The 20,568-nt window shown below is 43.5% G+C and overlaps 1 protein-coding gene across 1 annotated transcript in view; it reads right to left on the bottom strand.

Moving 5' to 3' along the window:
- LOC128596518 (NACHT, LRR and PYD domains-containing protein 7-like) overlaps window positions 1-20,568 on the bottom strand; it is a 41,033-nt gene that overhangs the window by 13,447 nt on the left and 7,018 nt on the right. Inside the window, 5 exon segments of the mRNA XM_053606117.1 lie at window positions 4,138-4,251; window positions 6,149-7,739; window positions 7,893-7,970; window positions 13,852-13,920; window positions 13,923-14,079. Coding sequence (XP_053462092.1) covers window positions 4,138-4,251; window positions 6,149-7,739; window positions 7,893-7,970; window positions 13,852-13,920; window positions 13,923-14,079 — 2,009 coding nt within the window.

Below are 20,568 nucleotides of genomic sequence, written 5' to 3'. Positions count from 1 at the left end.
CAGCATCCTTTCATAATCAGAACACTTAGAAAATTGGTATAGAAGGGACATAGCTTAAACTGATAGAGGCCATCTACAGCAAACCCACAGCCAATATCATATTGAATGGAGTTAAATTGAAATCATTTCCACTCAGATCAGGAACCAGGCAAGGCTGCCCATTGTCTCCACTGCTCTTTAACATTGTAATGGAAGTTTTAGCCATCACAATTCGGGAAGAAAAGGCGATCAAGGGTATCCAGATTAGGGTCAGAGATCAAACTTTCACTCTTCACAGATGATATGACTGTATATCTGGAAAACATCAGGGATTCTAATACAAAACTCTTAGAAGTGATCAAGGAATACAGCAGCGTCTTAGGTTACAAAATCAACATTCATAAATCGGTAACCTTTATATATACCAACCATAGTCAAGCTGAAAAAATAGTTACGGACTCTATCCCATTCACAGTAGTGCCAAAGAAGATGAAATATTTGGGAATTTATCTAACAAAGGACGTGAAAGATCTCTAAAGAGAACTATGAAACTCCAAGAAAAGAAATAGCTGAAAATGTTAACAAATGGAAAAACATACCATGCTCATAGCTGGGAAGAATCAACATTGTTAAAATGTCCATACTACCCAAAGCAATGTACAATTTTAATTCAATCCCTATTAAAGGTCCACTGTCATACTTTGAAGATCTTGAAAAAATACTTCATTTTATATGGAATCAGAAAAAACCTCGAATAGCCAAGACATTACTCAGAAATAAAACAAAGCAGGAAGAAGCACGCTACCAACCTCAGACTATACTATAAATTGATAGTGATCAAAACAGCATGGTACTGGCACAAAAACAGAGAGGTAGATGTCTGGAACAGAATAGAGAACCAAGAGATGAACCCAGCTTTACCATTATTTGATCTTTGACAAGCCAATTAGAAACATTCAGTGGGGAAAAGATTCCCTATCTAACAAATGGTGCTGGGTGAACTGGCTGGCAACTTGTAGAAGACTGAAACTGGACCCACACCTTTCACCATTAACTAAGATAGACTCTCACTGGATAAAAGATTTAAACTTAAGACATGAAACTATAAAAATACTAGAGAAGTGTGCAGGGAAAACTCTTGAAGAAATTGGTCTGGGCGAGTATTTCATGAGGAGGACCCCCCAGGCAATTGAAGCAGCTTTAAAAATACACTACTGGGACCTGATCAAACTAAAAAGCTTCTGCACAGCCAAGAACACAGTAAGTAAAGCAAGCAAACAGCCCTCAGAATGGGAGAAGATATTTGCAGGTTATGTCTCCGATGAAGTTTTAATAACCAGAATCCACAGAGAACTCAAATGTATAAGCAAGAAAAGAACAAGTGATCCCATCGCAGGCTGGACAAGGGACTTGAAGAGAAACTTCTCTGAAGAAGACAGGTGCATGGCCTACAGACATATGAAAAAATGGTCATCATCCTTAATCAGAGAAACGCAAATCAAAACTACTTTGAGGTATCATCTAACTCCAGTAAGATTAGCCCATATCACAAAATCCCAAGACCAGAGATGTTGGCGTGGATGTGGAGAAAAGGGAACACTTCTACACTGCTGGTGGGAATGCAAATTAATACATTCCTTTTGGAAAGATGTTTGGAAAAGACTTAGAGATCTAAAAATAGACCTGCCATTCAATCCTGTAATTCCTGTACTAGGTATATACCCAGAAGACCAAAAAATCACATTATAACAAAGATATTTGTACCAGAATGTTTATTGCAGCCCAATTCATAATTGCTAAGTCATGGAAAAAGCCCAAGTGCACATCGATTCACGAATGGATTAATAAATTGTGGTATATGTACACCATGGAATGTTACGCAGCCTTAAAGAAACATGGAGACTTTACCTCTTTCATGTTTACATGGATGGAGCTGGAACACATTCTTCTAAGTATCTCAAGAATGGAAGAAAAAGTATCCAATGTACTCAGCCCTACTACAAAACTAATTTACGGCTTTCATATGAAAGCTATAACCCAGTTATAACCTAGGAATATGGGGAAGGGGGAGAGGGAGCATGGGTGGGTGGAGGGAGGGTGATTGGTGGGATTAAACCTACGGTGCATCTTACAAGGGTACATGTGAAACTTAGTAAGTGTAGAATATAAATGTCTTAACACAGTAAGAAATGCCAGGAAGGCTATGAACATAAAAAAAAATAGTATAAACAGGAGTCAGCCTAGGATAAAGTGTTTGTCCTGCTACATCCTACCTATTTTGATTCTGAGCAAGTTAAAACACTTTCTAGGATGAGTTTGCAAACTTAATTGTCAGACACAACATGATAGCTCTTATGGGCATTCCAACAAAGAGTTCCAAAATTGCTTTGAAGGATTGACCAGGCACTGGGGTGAGTATATAGCTTCCTTCAAGGTGACCGTAGTGTTTCTAGGATGAGTTCATGAACTCATCTGACCTCATGTTGAATACAATCTCCAGGTGTACAATCTGCTTGGTGCCTGCTCAGTGGTTAGGGTGCCAGCCACATACACCAGGGCTGGAGGGTTCAAAGGCGGCCCGAGCCTGCTAAACAATGACAACTACAAAAACAAAAACAAAAAATAGCCTTGCATGTGGCGGGCACCTGTAGTCCCGACTACTTGGAAGGCTGGGGCAAGAGAATTGCTTGAGCCCAAGAGTTTGAGGTTGCTGTGAGCTGTGATGCCACAGCACTCTACTGAGGGTAACATAATGAGACTGTCTCAAAAAAAAAAAAAAAAAAAAAAAGAAACGTACTCCTAACTAAAACTTTGTACCCTTCCTTTTCAACATTTTATTACCCCCCAGCCTTTGATAACAGAATAGTGGTTACCAGAAGCAGAAGGGAGAGGCAGATAGGGAAAGTGGAGGTGTTGTTCAAAGTACACAAAGTTGAGGGGAGGGGGGAGGCTGGGTGGAGGGAGGATGATCAATCAATGGGACCACACCTACGGTGCATCTTACAAGGGTACATGTGAAATTTACTAATGTAGACTATAAATGTCTTAACACAATAAGAAAATGCCATGAAGGCTATGTTAACCTGTTCGATGTTAATATGTTCGATGAAAATATTTCAAATTGTATATAAAACCAGCACATTGTACCCCATGACTGCATTAATGTACACAGCTATGATTTAATAAAAATAAAATAAAAACAAAGTACACAAAGTTACACAGGAGGAATAAACTCTAGTAACTTGTTGTACCATATGGCAACCAGGCCAGGCATGCTGGCTCATGCCTATAATCCTAGCAACTGAGAGGCCAAGGCAGGAGGATCACCTGAGCTCAGGACTCGAGACCAGCCTGAGCAAGAGTAAGACCCCATCCATACCAAAAATAAGTCATTGTGGTGGGCACCTATAGTCTTAGCTACTTGGGAGACTGAGGCAGGAGGATTACTTGCACCCAGGAGTTTGAGGTTGCTGTGAGCTATGACATCATAACACTCTACCCTGGGGTGATAGAGACTGTCTCATGTATTTCAAAATTGCTAAGAGTAAATTTTACATGCTCTCAGCACAAAGAAATAATTGTCAGGCAATGGATATATGTAATCATTCCACAGACATACACATATCCTATGACATTGTATACCCCACAAGTGACAATTAAAAATAAAGCCTTAATGTAAAATAAAGAGAAAACATGACTAAAAGGATGCTTCCAGGCCACATCTGGGTTTGCATCTGCTTCACTCATTTCTCAATGCCATTCCCATAACACTGGTCATGAGTTCACCATTGCCTTACCAATATGCTCTTATTCGCCTATTTGACAAAGTGCTGAAATATTTCCCTTCCAGGTAGCCCCCCGACATATGCCTCCATTTCCTACTGGCTGAAATTCAAATACGCCCCACAGCAAACGCAAACTTTTAATCTCTCGGTAAAATCTCCTGAAAATGACTTGATAGAATTTTCCCACTAGACTAGTTTAAAATAGGACTCCTTTCATTTCTTTGCATTCTGAGAACCCAGTGTTGGCCTGGCCAGGCATTCAAATATGGCTCCCATGTTAAAAATGCCAAGAAGCCTGGTCAGGCTTGGGGAGTTGGGGGTTGGGGTTGGGGGGGGGGGGGGAGTGTCCCATGCAAGATCAACTTCTACTTACACCACTTTCTGCAGATGACAGGAGACCCGGGTTATATGATCACAAAGAATCCTCACAGAGGAGTCACTCAGGAAGCTTTGCATCATGTCCAGAGAGCTCAGATTCTTGTTTGAGCTGACCACAGAGCAAAAGTCCATCCAGACACAGAGAGAGTGATGATCACACTGAGACCAACTGGGAAAAATCAAATAAGAACTTTTATTGTGGCCAGGCGCAGTGGCTCATGCCTGTAATCCTAGAACTTGAGATCAACCTGAGCCAGAGCAAGATCCTGTCTTTAAAATTAGCTGGCATTGTGTCAGGCACCTGTAGTCCTAGCTACTTGGAAGGTTGGGGCAAGAGAATGGCTTGAGCCCAAGAGTTTGAGGTTGTTGTGAGCTGTGAGGCCACAGCACTCTAGAGGGTGACAAAGTGAAATTGTCTCAAAAAAATAAATAAATAAATAAAAGACCGTGTATTACAAAATATATATGGTGTTCTGTGGATCACTAGGACTTTGTACGACCAAAACCCTACCAAAGAACTATTTAGTTTGACATTTATCATAAATCTAAGTGAATAGCATGTTTTCAATGTTTGAATCTGCCTATGTCATATTGGTTTGGAGAAAGTTATCCCTTGAACTTGTGCTGGATTAAAAGGACATCTAAGTAGTCTTAAGTACAATGTTTTCACTACCACATACTTAAACTTGCTAAGAAGCTGGCTCTTCCTGTATAGTTCCAGCTACTTGGGAGGCTGAGGCAAGAGAATTGCTTAAGCCAGCAGTTCTCAACCTGTGGATTGCAACCCACAGGAACTGTATTAAAGGGTCGTAGCATTAGGAAGGTTGAGAAGAAAGTTAAGCCCAAGAGTTGGAGGTTGCTGTGAGCTATGATGCCGCAGCACTCTACCGAGGGCCACAAAGTGAGACTCTGTCTCAATAAAAGAAAAATTTAAAAAAAAAAAAATGTGGGGTGATTTATTAGCTTGATTCCAAAACATAGGATTTTGGTCAAATAAAAATAAAATAAAAAAATAAAACTTAGCCAAAGTAGGTAGACTGCTTAAGCTCAGTAGTTCAAGATCAGCCTGGCCAAGTGAGAGACCATCTCTACTAAAAACTGAAAAAATAACTACAGGTGCACACCTGTAGTCCCAGCTACTTGGAGGATTGCTTAAGCCCAGGAGTTGAGGTTGCTATAAGGTATGATGCCATGGCACTCTACCCAGGGCAACAGAAACTGTTTTAAAAAAATAAAAAGTAAAAATACTTTGGTAAAATTTCATGTCAGAAATTCATGTCCTAGGGAGGGTAATTGGTGGGATCACACCTATGGTGCATCTTACAAGGGTACACGTGAAACTTACTAAGCGTAGAATATAAATGTCTTAACACAATAACTAAGAAAATGCCAGGAAGGCTATGTTAACCAGTTTGATGAAAATATTTCAAATTGTATATAAAACCAGTGCATGGTGCCCCACGATTGCATTAATGTACACAGCTATGATTTAATAAAAAAAAAAGAAAGAAAAAAGAAATTCAAAAAAAAAAAGTAAAAAAAAAAAAAAAAAAAAAAAAAAAAACTTAGGCTGGATGTCGTAGTTAACTCCTATAACCCAAACACTTTGGAAGGCCAAGGCAGGAGCATCAATGGAGGCCAGGAGTTGAAGACCAGCCTGGGCAACACAGTGAGACTATCTCCACAATAAAAGTGAGCCAGGCATGATGTGTGCCTGTAGACCCACAGGCTTGAGAGGCTGAGGAAGGAGGATTACTTGAGCCCAGGACAGTTCAAGGCTGGCAGTTGATCCCACCACTGCACTCAAGAGCCAGATCCTGTCTTTTAATGAAGGGTTACAAAGTTAAAAACATTTTTAAACTAAAAAGGTAAAACAAAAAAGACCCCAGTCCTGATTACAACACTGCCTCATATCTTGAATGTTAAGCAGAAAGGAAGTCAAGGGGACCAGCAGAGCATGGGATGAGGCTGAAGACAGAACTAGCAGCTTAAGACTGAACTCTGACCTCTCAAGTTGAGCCTGCTCACGCGACACAGGGTCATTCTCCAGAAATATCCCCCTTGCTATCTGCAGGGAGAGTTTCTTCAGGTTCTGACAATGCTTGAGACAGAAGGAAGAGTACATCACTTCAAATGTATTCATCCAGTGGAGAGAAACTTCAGTGAAGGGGGCCATCGCGCCCCTCACCAGCCCCTCGTCCTGAGACTCGTAGAGGCAATACAAAAGTTCCTTCATGTCCGTCCTAGAGAAGGGCTTGTTCTCACCAACCTTTGCTCTGTATTTCAGTAATTCCTCCTTGATCTGCTGGGACATCCGGCAGCCAAAAGTCGACTCCAGCTCCTGAACCCTCTTCTCATTTGAGAGGCCAAATAAGAAGTACCCCACCTGGGTCAGGCTGGGGTTCCTCACTCGCTCCTCCTTGGAGAACAGCTTCTGCACATCCCCGATGTCCCCCCTGTGGCACTCCGCCTCTTCCTGCTCCTCACTGTCCAGAATGTAATACATGGCAGCAAGAAACTGCTGGACGCTGAGGTGGATCAAGGAATAGCAGCCATCACAGTCCCTCTGGAGGACACCTTTGTCCAGGAAAGGACAGAGGTCCTCCTCCTCCATCTCGAGCTTCCCAAGGTCTTCCTCGTCAAACACCGACGTCTGTGTCCACACGCCCTGGGCAGCCAGGAGACACAGAGCCCTCAGCGACCCTCGCAGGTTTTCGCTGGGGCAGCTGCCAGGTGCCAGGGTGAACTGGTCACAGAGGAAACGCAGGAACAGCGACGTGGTGGTCAGGCAGGTGGGGGCAGGGTCCTCCCCCTTCTCCATCTGAAGCTTCAGACAAGCACAGAAGATGTGGCACACGGCGGGGGCCGAGCCCAGGCGGAACAGGGCCGCGTTGCCCCTCATCAAGTCCAGAGCGCGCAGGGCCCGGTCCTGGTCGCCGAATTGTCTCAGGAAATACGCTCTCCTGTCTGGCTCCAGGAACCCCTCCATCTCTATGAAGAGCGGCTGCTCCACCAGGAGCCGGAGCTCCCGCAGGGCCTCGGGCCGCGTGGTGACCAGCAGGCTGGCCTTGGGCAGCATCTTCCTCTTCAGCAGACTGCCCAGGAGGACGGGCACTGGCTTCTCCCTCTGCCAGTTGCCACAGATATCATGGATCAGGGCCCCCGCGGGGACTCTCAGCTCTTCAAAACCATCGATGATGAACAGGATCTTCTGTGCCTGGGCAAAGACTTCTGCCGCACAACCCAGACACTGGGGCCAGTCCTTGAAGATCAGCTCTGCAAAGCTGCACGCACCCACGTGATTGAGCTCCTTGCACTTCAAGTAGAAGACGTAGTTGAACATCTGATTGAGGTTGTTCTCTACCCAGTCCAGGATCAGCTGCTTCGCCAGGGCACTTTTCCCGACACCTGCAGGCCCGTGCAGCACCACTGTATGCGCAATGGGTTGTGGGAGAATTCTCGGCTGCAAGAAAGGTATGAACTTCCGGCTCCTCTGAATGACACTGTCAAGGAAATCGTCACCGCCTACCAGTCGAAGTTTATTTTTCTGGAGCAAAGGAAGTATCTCCATTATATTTCCACATTCCTCCTTTTTACCTGTAGTGATATGCAATACAGTCAAGACAGTCATTCTACTTATCTGAAAAATACTTTGCAAAATACAAGAAATAAGGAAAACACACAAAGATGATTTGCCTTGCAAGCTCTAAGACATCACACTGAAGAGCGTCAGACCCAGTATTAACTCACCTGGATTTTCCACATCCAAATCGTCTTCTGTGTCTGTCTCTTCTAACTCTGCCATTTTTCCTCGCCCCTGGGCACTGCCTGTAAAATACAGATGTAAGCTTAATGCACAGAGTTATTTATATTTCCTAAATCAGATATCTTTGTAGGTAAAGCTTCAAACATAGTTTTGTTAAAGACAGGGTCTTGCTATGTTGCCCAGGCTGGATTCAAATTCTAGACTCAAGCAATCCTCCCACTTCAGCATCCTGAGTAGCACAAGTCTATTTTTACTTTAGTAAAACCACATAAAGCTTTGCCATTTTAGCTGCTTTGAAGTGTATAATTCAGTAGCATTGTGTTCATGATGCACTGTAACCCCCAGACAGATGCCCCACACCATTAAGCAATCACTACCATGTCCACCTTCCCCCAACTTCCAGCACCCACTCATCTGCATTTTGTCTCTGAATCTGGGATATTTCAAGTAAAAGAAATCCAAAAATATGGTCTCTTGTGACTAATGCGTAAGGTTTAACCTTCATGCCTGTTGTAGGGTCATTCAGCACTTTGTTGCTTTCTGTGCATGGATAACATCCCACTGTAAGAAACAGATCAGACTTTGATTATTCATTTTCCACTCATGGACATGGGTTGTTTCTACCTTCTGGGCACTGTAAAAGGTGCTGATGAATCGTGATGCACAAATTTGCTTAAGTAACCGATTTGGGTGTATTTCTAGGCACACACATGTTCCCCCCCCCCCAAAAAAAAAAAAAAATACCCCACGGGGTTGTATGGTCATTCCATTAAAAATATATAATTGCAGAGTGTCCTGAAAGTCACCATATATAGGGGAAATGGAAAACTGTAGCTGAATGTACTTTTATTTACAACACATTAGAAAATTTTACAAAGGTGACTAATGAGTTAGAATATATTTAAGTGTCTTGTTAAAATTTTTAATATTTTGGGCTTGGCACAGTGGCCAGGTTGCCAGCCACATACACCAGGGCTGGCAGGTTCGAACTCAGCCCAGAAATGCCAGACAATGACTACAACAAAATACCTGGGTGTTGTGGTGGGTGCCTGTAGTCCCAGCTACTTGGGAGGCTGAGGCAAGAATTGCTTAAGCCCAAGAGTTTGAGGTTGCTGTGAGCTGTGATGCCACAGCACTCTACTGAGGGTGACACAGTGAATCTCTGTGAAAGAAGAAGAGGGAGGAAGAGAGAGAAGGAAAGAAAGGAAGGAAGATGAAAGAAAAGAAAAAAAGAAAAAAGAAAGAAAACATGCCAGTTATTTATAGAGAAAGACAACCTATCAATCAGGTACTATGAACTGAATTGTGTCCTTTAAAAATGTTATGTTTAAGGGAGGCACCTGTGGCTCAAAGGAGTAGGGTGCCAGCCCCATACACCGGAGGTGGTGGGTTCAAACCCAGCCCTGGCCAAAAACTGAAAAAAAAAAAAAAAAAAAAAAAAAAGAAAGAAAAATGTTATGTTTAAGCCCTAACCCCTAATTGACTATGTGACTGGAGCTTTAAGAAATTAAGATTAGGCTCAGCACCTGTAGCTCAATAGCTAGGGTGCCAGCCACATACACCAGAGCTGGCAGGTTTGAATCCAGCTTGGGCCTGCCAAACAATAACAACTGCAACCAAAAAATAGCTCTTATGGCGGGAGCCCATAGTCCCAGATACTTGGGAAGCTGAGGCAAGAAAATCGCTTAAGCCCAAGAGTTTGAGGTTGCTGTGAGCTGTAACGCCATGGCACTCTACTCAGGGTGACAGCTTGAGACTGCTCAGAAAAAATAAATAAAAAATAAATAAGATTAGGCCAGGCATGGTAGCTCATGCCTATAATCCTAGCAATCTGGGAGGTGGAAGCAGGTGGATTGCTCAGTGCTCAGGAGTTTAAGACTAGCCTGAACAAGAGCAAGACCCCATGTCTACTAAAAATGGGCATTGTGGCAGGTGCCTATAGTACCAGCTACTTGGGAGACTGAGGCAGGAAGATTGCCCAAGAATTTGAGGTTACTGTGAGCTTTGACACCATGGCACTATAACCAGGGTAACAGTAAGACTACCTCCTTCCTCCCCCCCCCCCCGAAAAAAATTAAATGAGGCTGTAAGGGTGGGACTTTGACATCCTTACAAGGATAGGGTAAGAAATCAGGTATCTGGAGGACAAGGAGGCAGCCTCAGAACAGATTAACCCTCACAGCATCTTCAAGCTATCAGAACCCAGTGGCGTTCTGTTCTGACAACTTGAACCAGGGAATATGCCAGACTCCCCATTTGTAGTCTTACTGCCTAAACACTTCACTAACCAAATCCGAATTTAACAGGCTGAGCTGGGCATGATGGCTCATACCCATCATCCCAGCTACTTAGGAGGCTGAGGCAAGATTTTTGAGGCCAGAAGTTCTAAGACCAAGCTGGGAAACCCCACCTAAAAAAAAACAAAAAATAACTTTCCTGGGTCTGCTTTTGTTTCTGTCTACTGTTGGGATATAACATAAGCGCCATTATGAGATAGGGGCAAAGTTTTGCAAAAGGCCAAATAAATATCTGAGGATCTGTGGACCAGAGTCCCTATTACCAAACTATCACCACATTCTGAAAGCAGCCACAGAAAGCATAGAAAAAATGTTTTTCAACCTTTATCTCACGGCACTCTCGAATGTATGGTTAAACTTCCTCAGCACACTGAAATTACATTCATCAAAAAAAGTTAAAAAAGGAATATACTTACTGTGCTTTGAACATCTTTCAAAAATAATAATCTTAAAAAATTTCCCAGCACAGCTAAGATCGTCTCGTGGACCAGTGTGCCTCAGCATACTGGTTAAAAAAAAAAAAAAAAAAAAAAAATCACTGGCATAGATAGCCGGGCATTGTGGCAAGCGCCTGTAGTCCCAGCTACTTAGGAGGCTGAAGCAAGAGAAGCGCTTAAGCTAAGAGTTTGGGGTTGCTATGAGCTGTGACACCATAGCACTCTACCACGGGTGACAGCTTGAGGAGGTCTCAAAAAAAAAAAAAAAAAAAAAAAAAAGGCGGCGCCTGTGGCTCAAAGGGGTAGGGCACTGGCCCCATATGCCAGAGGTGGCGAGTTCAAACCTATCCCTGGCCAAAAACTGCCAAAAAAAAAAAAAAAAAAAAAAAAAAAATCACTGGCATGGACAAAGGAGCATGGCTGTGTTCCAATACAAGAATGGGCGTGATCCAGGTTTCACTCTTGGGTCATGGTTTTTCAAGCCCTGTTCTACCATATTTTCAAAGGTTTTTTTTTTTGTTTTGTTTTTTGAGATCCTGCTATGTTGCCCAGGCTGGAGTACAGTAGTTACTGATAGGCATGGTCATGGCATACAACTCATGGGCTCAAGTGATCTTCCCACCTTAGCATCCCAGAGTAGCTGGGACTACAGGCTCATGCCACCATGCCCAGCCTGTTCTGACAGAGGGTACCAATATTTGATGGTGAAGTCACTTGATTAAACTACCACCACAATAATTTGAAAGGGAATTAGTCAAACAAGTGATTCTCTGTGGGTGATTTTTGCTTCAGGGTACATTCAACAGTGTCTGGAGACATCTCCAATGATCACAATTAGATGGGTCTTATGAGCAGGTAGTGGGTAGAGGCCAGCCCAAAATGCTAACAGTGGTTAAGTTGAAAAGCACTACTCTGGGCTCATATCTGTAATCCCAGCACTCTGGGACACTGAGGCGGGTGGACTGCTTGAGCTCAGGAGTTCCAAACCAGCCTGACCCAAGAGTAAGACCCCCCCACCCCAATCTCTACTAAAAATAGAAAAACTAGCCAGACATTGTGGTGGACACCTGTAGTCCTAGCTACTCGGGAGGCTGAAGCAGGAGGATGGCTTGCACCCAGGAGTTTGAGGCTACTGTGAACTAGGTTTATGCCATTGTACTCTAGCATAGGCAACACACTAAGATGTCCTTAAAAAAAAAAAAAAAGAAAAAAGAAAAACCCTACTCTAGACCCAGACTGTGCACAGGGTCAGCTCAAATTAGTCATTCCCAAACCCAGTTATCACTACTTTATTCTGTGAAATAATTGCCTCGGTCTTGTCTATGGATCTCAAATTCCCACACAAAACAGAACCATGTTGTCCGTGATGTAACTGGATACTATACACAACAGAAGAAAGTGGTCTAGAGAGAAAGTTATAACTTGAGGGGCTGGGGAAGTCAAAAGGTTTGCCTGTCACTTATCGCACTCCAACATCTGATGATTTTTCTACAAACCCATTTCTCTTTTTTCTAATTTTTCTTTCTCTTCCAGGTATTTTTTAAATGTTCTGGACATCCACGTATACTCTGAAAAGAAGAAAAGTGAGGCTTATTAGAGCAGTATTCCAAGAATACACACCAGGAGGACATCCAAGAGGGTTCAGCATCTTAAGGTCAGCTTTGGGGTCTCAGTCTGTTTCTGTTGCTAGAACAATGAGATTGGGTGGGAAAAAAAAGAGATTGGGTGGGTTTTAAAGGAAAAGAACTTTCTCACTGTTCTGTAAACTGGAAGGTCTAAGATCAAAGCACCAGATTTGGTGTCTGGTGAGGGCTGTTCTCTGCTTCCAAGATGGCACCTGTTGCTGTGTCCTCAGCATCACAGACAGGCAGAAGTATGTTCACTTCCACCTCTTTTATAAGGTAGGTGATCATACAAAGGCTCCAACCCTGAAGGGTCTACCTCACAATACTGTCGCATTGGTGATTAAGTTTCAACACCTGAATTTGGGGGACACACATTCAGATCACTGCATCCCAACACTTAAGCCCCCACTGCATTAGAATTGTAGTGGTAAGTACTGAAATTGGCCACTATTGCAGGTCACGTGGTCCATTCCTTTAGCATTATGAAGGAATTCACACACAATTCAGAACAGACACACTTGCACCTGAGACAAAGCCAGCCTTGTGGGTTATCATTCACATTTACTAGTCAATATTGCTATGAACTGGTAAAAAAAAAAAAAAAAAAAATCCAGGAAGGGTTAACATACAGAGAGAAGGGCATATTTCATGATCAGTTTTTGATGTACGAGAGTTGAACTCATGACTGGGTATGGTGGCTCATACCTATAATCCTAGCACTCTGGGAGGCCAAGGTGGGAGGATCACTTGAGCTCAGGAGTTTGAGACCAGCGTGAGCAAAAGCAAGACCCCATCTCTACTAAAAATAGAAAAATTAGCTGGACATGGTGGTGGGTGCCCAGATACTCAGGGGGCTGGGACAGGAGAATCACTTGAACCAGGAGTTGCTGTGAACTAGGCTGACCATAGCTCTCCAGCCCTGGTAACAGAGACCATCTCCAAAACAAAACAAAACAAAAATTTAATAAGAGACATGGGCGCCGGCCCCATGTACAGAGGGTGGCGGGTTCAGACCCGGCCCCGGCTGAACTGCAACCAAAAAATGGCTGGGCGTTGTGGCGGGCGCCTGTGGTCCCAGCTACCCGGGAGGCTGAGGCAAGACAATCACTTGGGCCCAGGAGTTGGAGGTTGCTGTGAGCTGTGTGATGCCATGGCACTCTACCGAGGGCCATGGAGTGAGACTCTGTCTCTACAAAAAAAAAAAAAAAAAAAAAAAAAGACATGAAGCAGGACAAATAGAACATGAAGAGACTGTCAGACGGTTAGGACCTAGTAGATTTTGACAAATAGGCAATAGTTCTATAGAAAAGATTGACAATAACATAACTGATACAGAAACTAGAAATATGTTAAAAGGGGCCAATTGTGAATCGATGGTAGCCCCTCAGCTGCAGGTGAGAAATAGCAACACGCAGTCCACAGATCAGGCTGGTCCTCACCACCTGCCCACATAGGTACCTAGAAGGTATTCAGAGGACAGAATATTAGGAGTTGCAATAACATTCCTGATGTCTCAAAAAAAAAAAAAAAAACCCTAAGGACTCTTCCTTCTTACAATTGACTGACATGCTGGGTTCCACTCACCTGGGATCTGACCCTTTGCCATCTTCGACAAATCTGTGAGATTCATCTTTTCTGAGATGTTCACCACAATCCTCTATCCAGTATATGGGGGGACCTGTCAATGAGAACTTCTGCCAATTCCTTGCCGTTGGCCTCTTCCACCTCAGACCACAGGGTTATTCTTAGTTCACCTTGTAGGGGATGATCATTTAATAGAGATTTGAACCTCAATTTACCCTCATTCACTGGCTCCAGTCTTCAGGCTAAACTCTGCCTGCAGACATCATAGTGCCCCCAAGGCTTAGACAGAAGAACTGGGCAGAGGAGAGAAATAATGAACTCACATCCTTAAATGAAACAGTTTATTCCATGTATGTGCCAAGAACAAACAGACCTGTTCTCATTGCCCCATTGGTACTAAGTCATATGGACTGAATTAAGAACTAGAAAATATATTGGCTCAGTGCCCATAGCACAATGGTTACGGCACCAGCCACATGCACCAAGGCTGGCGGGTTCCAGCCCAGTCCAGGCCACCTAAACAATGACAAATGCAACAAGAAAATAGCTGGGTGTTGTCCCAGGTGCCTGTAGTCCCAGCTATTCGGGAGGCTGAGGCAAGAGAATGGCTTAAGCCCAAGAGTTTGAGATCGCTGTGAGCTGTGATGCCACAATACTCTACAGAGAGCGACATAGTGAGACTGTCTCAAAAAATAAAAAAATAGTAACTAGAAAATGTGAACAGAGCCAAAAAGCCCAGGACTCGAGAGCTTTAATGCTGATTTCTACTGAACATTTTTTAAAAACTAAGATCAGATCAGGCCAAGCAGTGTCTGACACCTGGAATCCCAGCACTCTGAAAGGCCGAGGCAAGTAGATTGCTGGAGCTCAAAAAGACCGGCCTGAACAAGAGCAAGACCCCATCTCTACTAAAAATAGAAAAATTAGGTAGGCACTGTGGCAGGCGCCTATAGTCCCAGCTACTCTGGAAGCTGGGGCAAGAGGATTATCAAACCCACGAGTTTGAAGTTGCTGTGAGCTATGATGCGACAGCACTCTACCCAGGGTAACAGAGTGAGACTACCTCAGAAAAGTAAATAAAATAAAAAATAGAACTAAGATCCCTCTCAAATTCGTCCCCCCAAATTAAAAGGGACAGCGTATAGCCAATCATTTTAGAAGGCCAGCACTACCTGATACCAAAGTCAGGCAAGGACAGACACTACAAAAGGCCATAGCCAGAAGCAGACATAGGTACCAAAAAAAAAAAAAAAACCTTAAAATACTGGCAAGCCAAATTCAACAGCACACTAAAGTTAATCACGAAGTGGGATCTACCCATCAGACAAAAGGATGGTTCAACATACAAAAAAAAGTCAGTGTGATAACAGAATCAAGGACAAAAACTGTATGATCATCTCTGGCCAGGCTCAGTGGCTCACACGTGTAATCCCAGAATTGCTCAAGGCTGAGGCAGGATTGCTTGAGCTCGGGAGTTCAAGAGCAGCCTGAGCAAGAGTGGGACCCCTTCTCTACTAAAAATAGAAAAACGAGCTAGGGATCACAGCCCATGCCTATAATCCTAGCTACTTGAGAGGCTAAGGCAGGAGGATGAGTTAAGTAGTTTGATGTTGTTGTGAGCTATGAGGCCATGGCACTCTAGCCTCATTCAACAGACTGATTTGTTTTGCTTTGTTTTTGAGACAAATATTAAGAGCAACACTATTCACAGTAACCAAGATATGCAACCAACTTAAGTGTCCAACAAAAGAAAATGTAGCATATACACACAGTGGAATATTACTCAACCATATAAAAAAGGAAATCTTATTTGAGACAATGTGGATATTAGAGAAGTTTATATTAAGGGAAATAAACCAGGAACAAAAATATATTGCATAATCTCACTTACATGTGGACCCTCACATGTGAACCCAAAGTCATAGCAACAAGAAATAGAATGGTGGTTACCAGAGCTGGAGATGAGGGGTGGAGGATTGGCGAAATGTTGGTCAAGAACACAAAATCCAGATAGGAGTAAGCTTTGGAAATCTGTTGCCAGCAAAGTGATTATACTTAACAGTGTATCGTAGCTGGACACAGTGACTCCTCTAATCCTAGCATTTTTAGAGTCTGAAGTGGGTGGATGGCTTGAGCTCAGAAGTTCAAGACTAACCTGAGCAGCAGTGAGACCTCTACTAAAAACAGAAAAAAATTAGCTGGGCATCTGAGGCAAGATGATTGCTTGAGCCCAAGAGGTTGCTGTGAACTATGATGATGCCAGGGCACTCTACCCAGGTCAACAGAGTGAGACTGTCTCAAAAAAAAAAAAAAAAAAAAAAAAAAAAAAAAATAGTGTATTGTACTCAAATTGCTAGTGTATTCCATACTAACAAATTGCTACTTAGTATATTATATACTTAACTGCTATTTAGTATATGGTATACTTACAAATTGCTACTTAGTGTGTTGTGTACTTTCAAATTGTTACTTGATGTATTCTATAAAGGGGTTCTCCCCGTAGCTCTGTGGGTAGGGTGGCAGCCACATGCACCAGAGTTGGTGGGTTTGAACCCAGCCCAGTGCCTGCTAAAACAAAAAAACAGCCAGGTGTTGTGGCAGGCGCCTATAATCCCAGCTACTCGAGAGGCTGAGGTGAGAGAATTGCTTGAGTCCAGGAGTTTGAGGTTGCTGTGAGCTGTGACACCACAGCACTGAGAGCAACATAGTGAGAACTCTGTCTCAACCAAAAAAAAAAAAAAAAAAAAGCTACAAGTAGGCTGGGCTCAGTGGCTCACACCTGTAATCTTAGCACTCTGGGAAGCCAAGCAGGTAGATAGCTTGAGCTCACAGGTTTGAGACCAGCCTGAGCAAAGAGAGAGACCCCCATCTTTACTAAAAAAAGAACTGAGGCAAGGGATCACTTGCACTCTAGAGTTGCAGGTTGCTGTGAGCTATCACACCATGGCATTCTACCCAGGGCAACAGCTCGAGTCTATCTCAAAAAAAAAAAAAAAAAAAATGCTACAATTTCAAAAGTTTTCACTGCAAGAAAGTAGGTACATGAAGCAATAACCATGTTACCTTGATCCAATCATTCTATTTATTGTACACCAACACCACTTCGTGCCCTGTTGAGATAGTTTTTGTCAATTAAAAACATTTAGCATCAGCACCTGGTTCTTCAGTTTTCCTAGAGGCCGTCCCCACTAACATCAGTGAGAGGACACAAGCCTGTGAAGACCACAAGCACATCGCTCTCAGCCCCACCAGACTATGAGACCCAAATCCTTTTGGAATCAAGGCCTCTTAAGACATTCTGGCCCTTTGCAGTTCTATTTGGGGCTGGTGTGTTCTAAGCACCAACAGATGGGCACAGAAATCTGTCTTAACCTTCTAGGTGATGATTATGATTAAATGCTGAAGCTCGAGGACCACAGGTGTAGGGAAAGGTCTGAGATCACACAGGGTAGAGTGTTGCAGCGTTGTAGTTCACTTAACCTTCTAGGTGATGATTATGATTAAATGCTGAAGCTCGAGGACCACAAGTGTAGGGAAAGGCCCGAGATCACACAGGGTAGAGTGTTGCAGTGTTGTAGTTCACAACACCCTCAAACTACTGGCTTCAAGCAATTCTCTTGCCTCAGTCTCCCGAATAGCTGGGACTATAGGGACCCACCAACAATGTCTAGTTAATTTTTCCACATTGAGTAGAAGCACAGGTCGACTAAGGTCTAGAAGGCAAGAGTACTATTAAGTTTGATTCAAGCACCTGTTCTCTCAAACACCGAACATTGCCTCAGCCAAACAATCTGATTTCTTTAAAACATACTTACATTGGCCATGTGCAGTGGCTGTTGCCTATAATCCTAGCACTTGGGGAGGCCAAGCTGGGAGGTTCTCCCTGGAGACAAGACCAGCCTAAGACTGAGCTGTCTCTAAAAAACAGAGACAAGCCTATTGGCAAGCCTATAGTCCCAGCTACTCAGGAGGCTGGGGCCAGAGGATGACTGGAGCCTAAGAGTTTGAGGTTGCTGTGAGCTGTGAGTCCATGGCACTATACTGAGGGTGATAAAGTGAGACTCTGTCTCAAAAAAAAAAAAAAAAAATCCTTGCATCCTCAGGTGCTTTAACGGGCAAAAAGATGATTCCTAAGATGGAATGGGACCGTTTTTGTAAATACATGGGGGAAAATAAATCCCATTAGAGGACTGATTTTGCAAACTGTTTCCAATCACAATGGATTAGCACAGGCTAATCATGAAATGTGCTATGTAAAAATGCTCACACTAAGTAGGAACAAAATAAGAACTAAACCAGCAAAAATAGTGAAGCCATACAGTGGTGAGTCAAATTCAGCAAAACCACCACCTCCTACAGAGATGTACTAGAAGCTCCAACGACTGTTTGAGTTTGCGTCATGGAGGATCTTTTGCTGTTACTGTTTTTTCAGTGTTGACTAGTAACTTTGAGGAAACACCTTAGGAGGGAGAATAGCGAACCAAGGAAGAGAGGAGGAACATGCCGGTTGTGTTTTTCAATTAGGATCAGAGAAAAGCAATTTCAGGAAAGTCGAAAGATTCAATGCCAAAGTTGAGTGGTTTGAGAAATAAGGAGGTTATGGCTTGGAGACTCCTAGAAGCTATTTCCAGAAACCTAACAGAGTCAGGGAAGGACGTGGATTCCAGCTTCAACACCCACCAGGTGAAGGGAAGGATGACGTTCCTTAAGCACACCAACGGCAGGGAAAACTGAATTGTTACAGAACTTTAGGTGTAAACCGTAAGGATAGAAGACCAGACAGAACCTAAAAGAACAGAAAACATTAAGACAGGGATCGGCCAGGCATGGTGCCCCTACCTATAATCCCAACAAGGTAGGGGGATTGCTTTACCTAAGGAGCCTGAAGAAGCATGAGACCCCATCTCTACTAAAAATAAAAAAATAAAAAAAAACAGCCAGGCTTGGCATTGCTTGTACTGTTACTCAGAAGGCTGAGGCATGAGGACCACCTGAACCCAGGAGTCTGAGGTTGCTGTGAGCTAGACTCAGGCCATGGCTATTTAGCCAGGGCAACAGAGAATGTCTCAAAAAACAACTCATGACCATAAGCCAACACCATCCTTTTGGAGCTCACATCATCCCAGATTATATAGACCAGGCGTCCTCAAGCTTTTTAAACAGGGGGCCAATTCACTGTCCCTCAGACCGTTAGAAGGCCGGACTATAGTTTAAAAAAAAAAAAAAGCTATGAACAAATTCCTATGCACACTGCACATATCTTATTTTGAAGTAAAAAACAAAACGGGAACAAATACAATTCACACCGCTTCATGTGGCCCGTGGACCGCAGTTTGAGGATGCCTGATAGACAAAAAAATTGAGGACTGTGTGCGGTGGCTCACCCTGTAAGCACTTGGGAGGCTCACGAGTTTGATGGTAGCCTGAGCAAGACTCTAGCTCTAAAAAAATAAATAGCCAGGCATTGTGGCAGGCACCTGTAGTCCCAGCTACTTGGGAGGCTGAGGCAAGACAATCACTTAAGGCCTAGTGTTCGAGGTTGCTGTGAGCTGGCACTCTACTGAGGGCAAAAGTGAGACTCTGTCTCAAAAAAAAAAAAAAGATTGAGGCTCAGAGAAAGCAGTGCCTTGTATGGAATTGTAGTGCTAACACATGGGAGACAGGGTGAGGGATCTTTTCTGGTAATAGAAGTGACTTAGTTTGTAGTGACAGTTGCACAACTCCATCAATCTACCAAGTTTTAATAAACGCTTCAAATGGATGACTTTTATAACTTTTAAGTTCTATCTCAAACTTTTTGTTTGGAGACGAAGCCTCTATCTCCCAGACTAGAGTGCCCTGGGGGTCACGACTCACAACCTCAAATTCCTGGATTCCTGCAATTCTCTCGCCTCCACCTCCCGAACAGCTGGGACTACAAGCACCTGCCACAGTGCCTAACTTTTCTATATTTAGTAAAGGCAGCCTCTCTCTTGTTTAGGCTGGTCTCCTAACTCCTGAGCATAAGGGATCTGCCTGGCCCTCCTCAAAGAGTGCTGGAATTATAGGCATGAGCCACTGCTCCCAGCTCTTAAAAATCTTAAAAGCTGGCCAGGCACAGTGGCTCATGCGTGTAATCCCAACACTCTGAGGCCAAGTTGAGTTCAGTCTCAGACTTGAGTTCAGAAGTCTGAGACTTGGCCTGAGTAAGAGTGAGACTCTGTTTTTATTCAATTTAGAAAAATTAGGCATTGTGGCTGGCGCCTGTAGTCCTAGCTATTCAGGAGACTGAGGCAAGAGAACTGCTAGAACCCAGGAGTTGGAGGGTATTGTGAACTATGATGCCACAGCACTCTACCCCAGGAGTTAACTCGGGGCGGGGGGGGGGGGGGAGGTACTTAAAAACATTGGAAGCCAGGTGCAGTGGCTCACATTGGCAATCTTAGAACTCCAGAGGCCAAAGCAGGTAGATTTCTTGAACTCAGGCATTTGAGACCAGTCTGAGCAAGAGCGAGACCCTATCTCTACTAAAAATAGAGAAACTGAGGTAAGTTGATTATTTAAGCCCAAGAGTTTGAAATTGTTGGGAACTATGACGCCATGGCATTCAACTCAGGGTGCCAGTGAGACCGTCTCAAAAAAGCTATAATCACTGCCAACTCTCCTCTCCAAATCTGCACTTGTAAAGGGAAAGCACAACACAAAAACCTCATAAAACCCTTCTAGAAGTCCCACAGC

This window comes from Nycticebus coucang, chromosome 10 (assembly GCF_027406575.1).
Source record: "Nycticebus coucang isolate mNycCou1 chromosome 10, mNycCou1.pri, whole genome shotgun sequence".
Classification (NCBI taxonomy): domain Eukaryota; kingdom Metazoa; phylum Chordata; class Mammalia; order Primates; family Lorisidae; genus Nycticebus; species Nycticebus coucang.
This window is presented reverse-complemented; position numbering and strand designations above follow the sequence as displayed.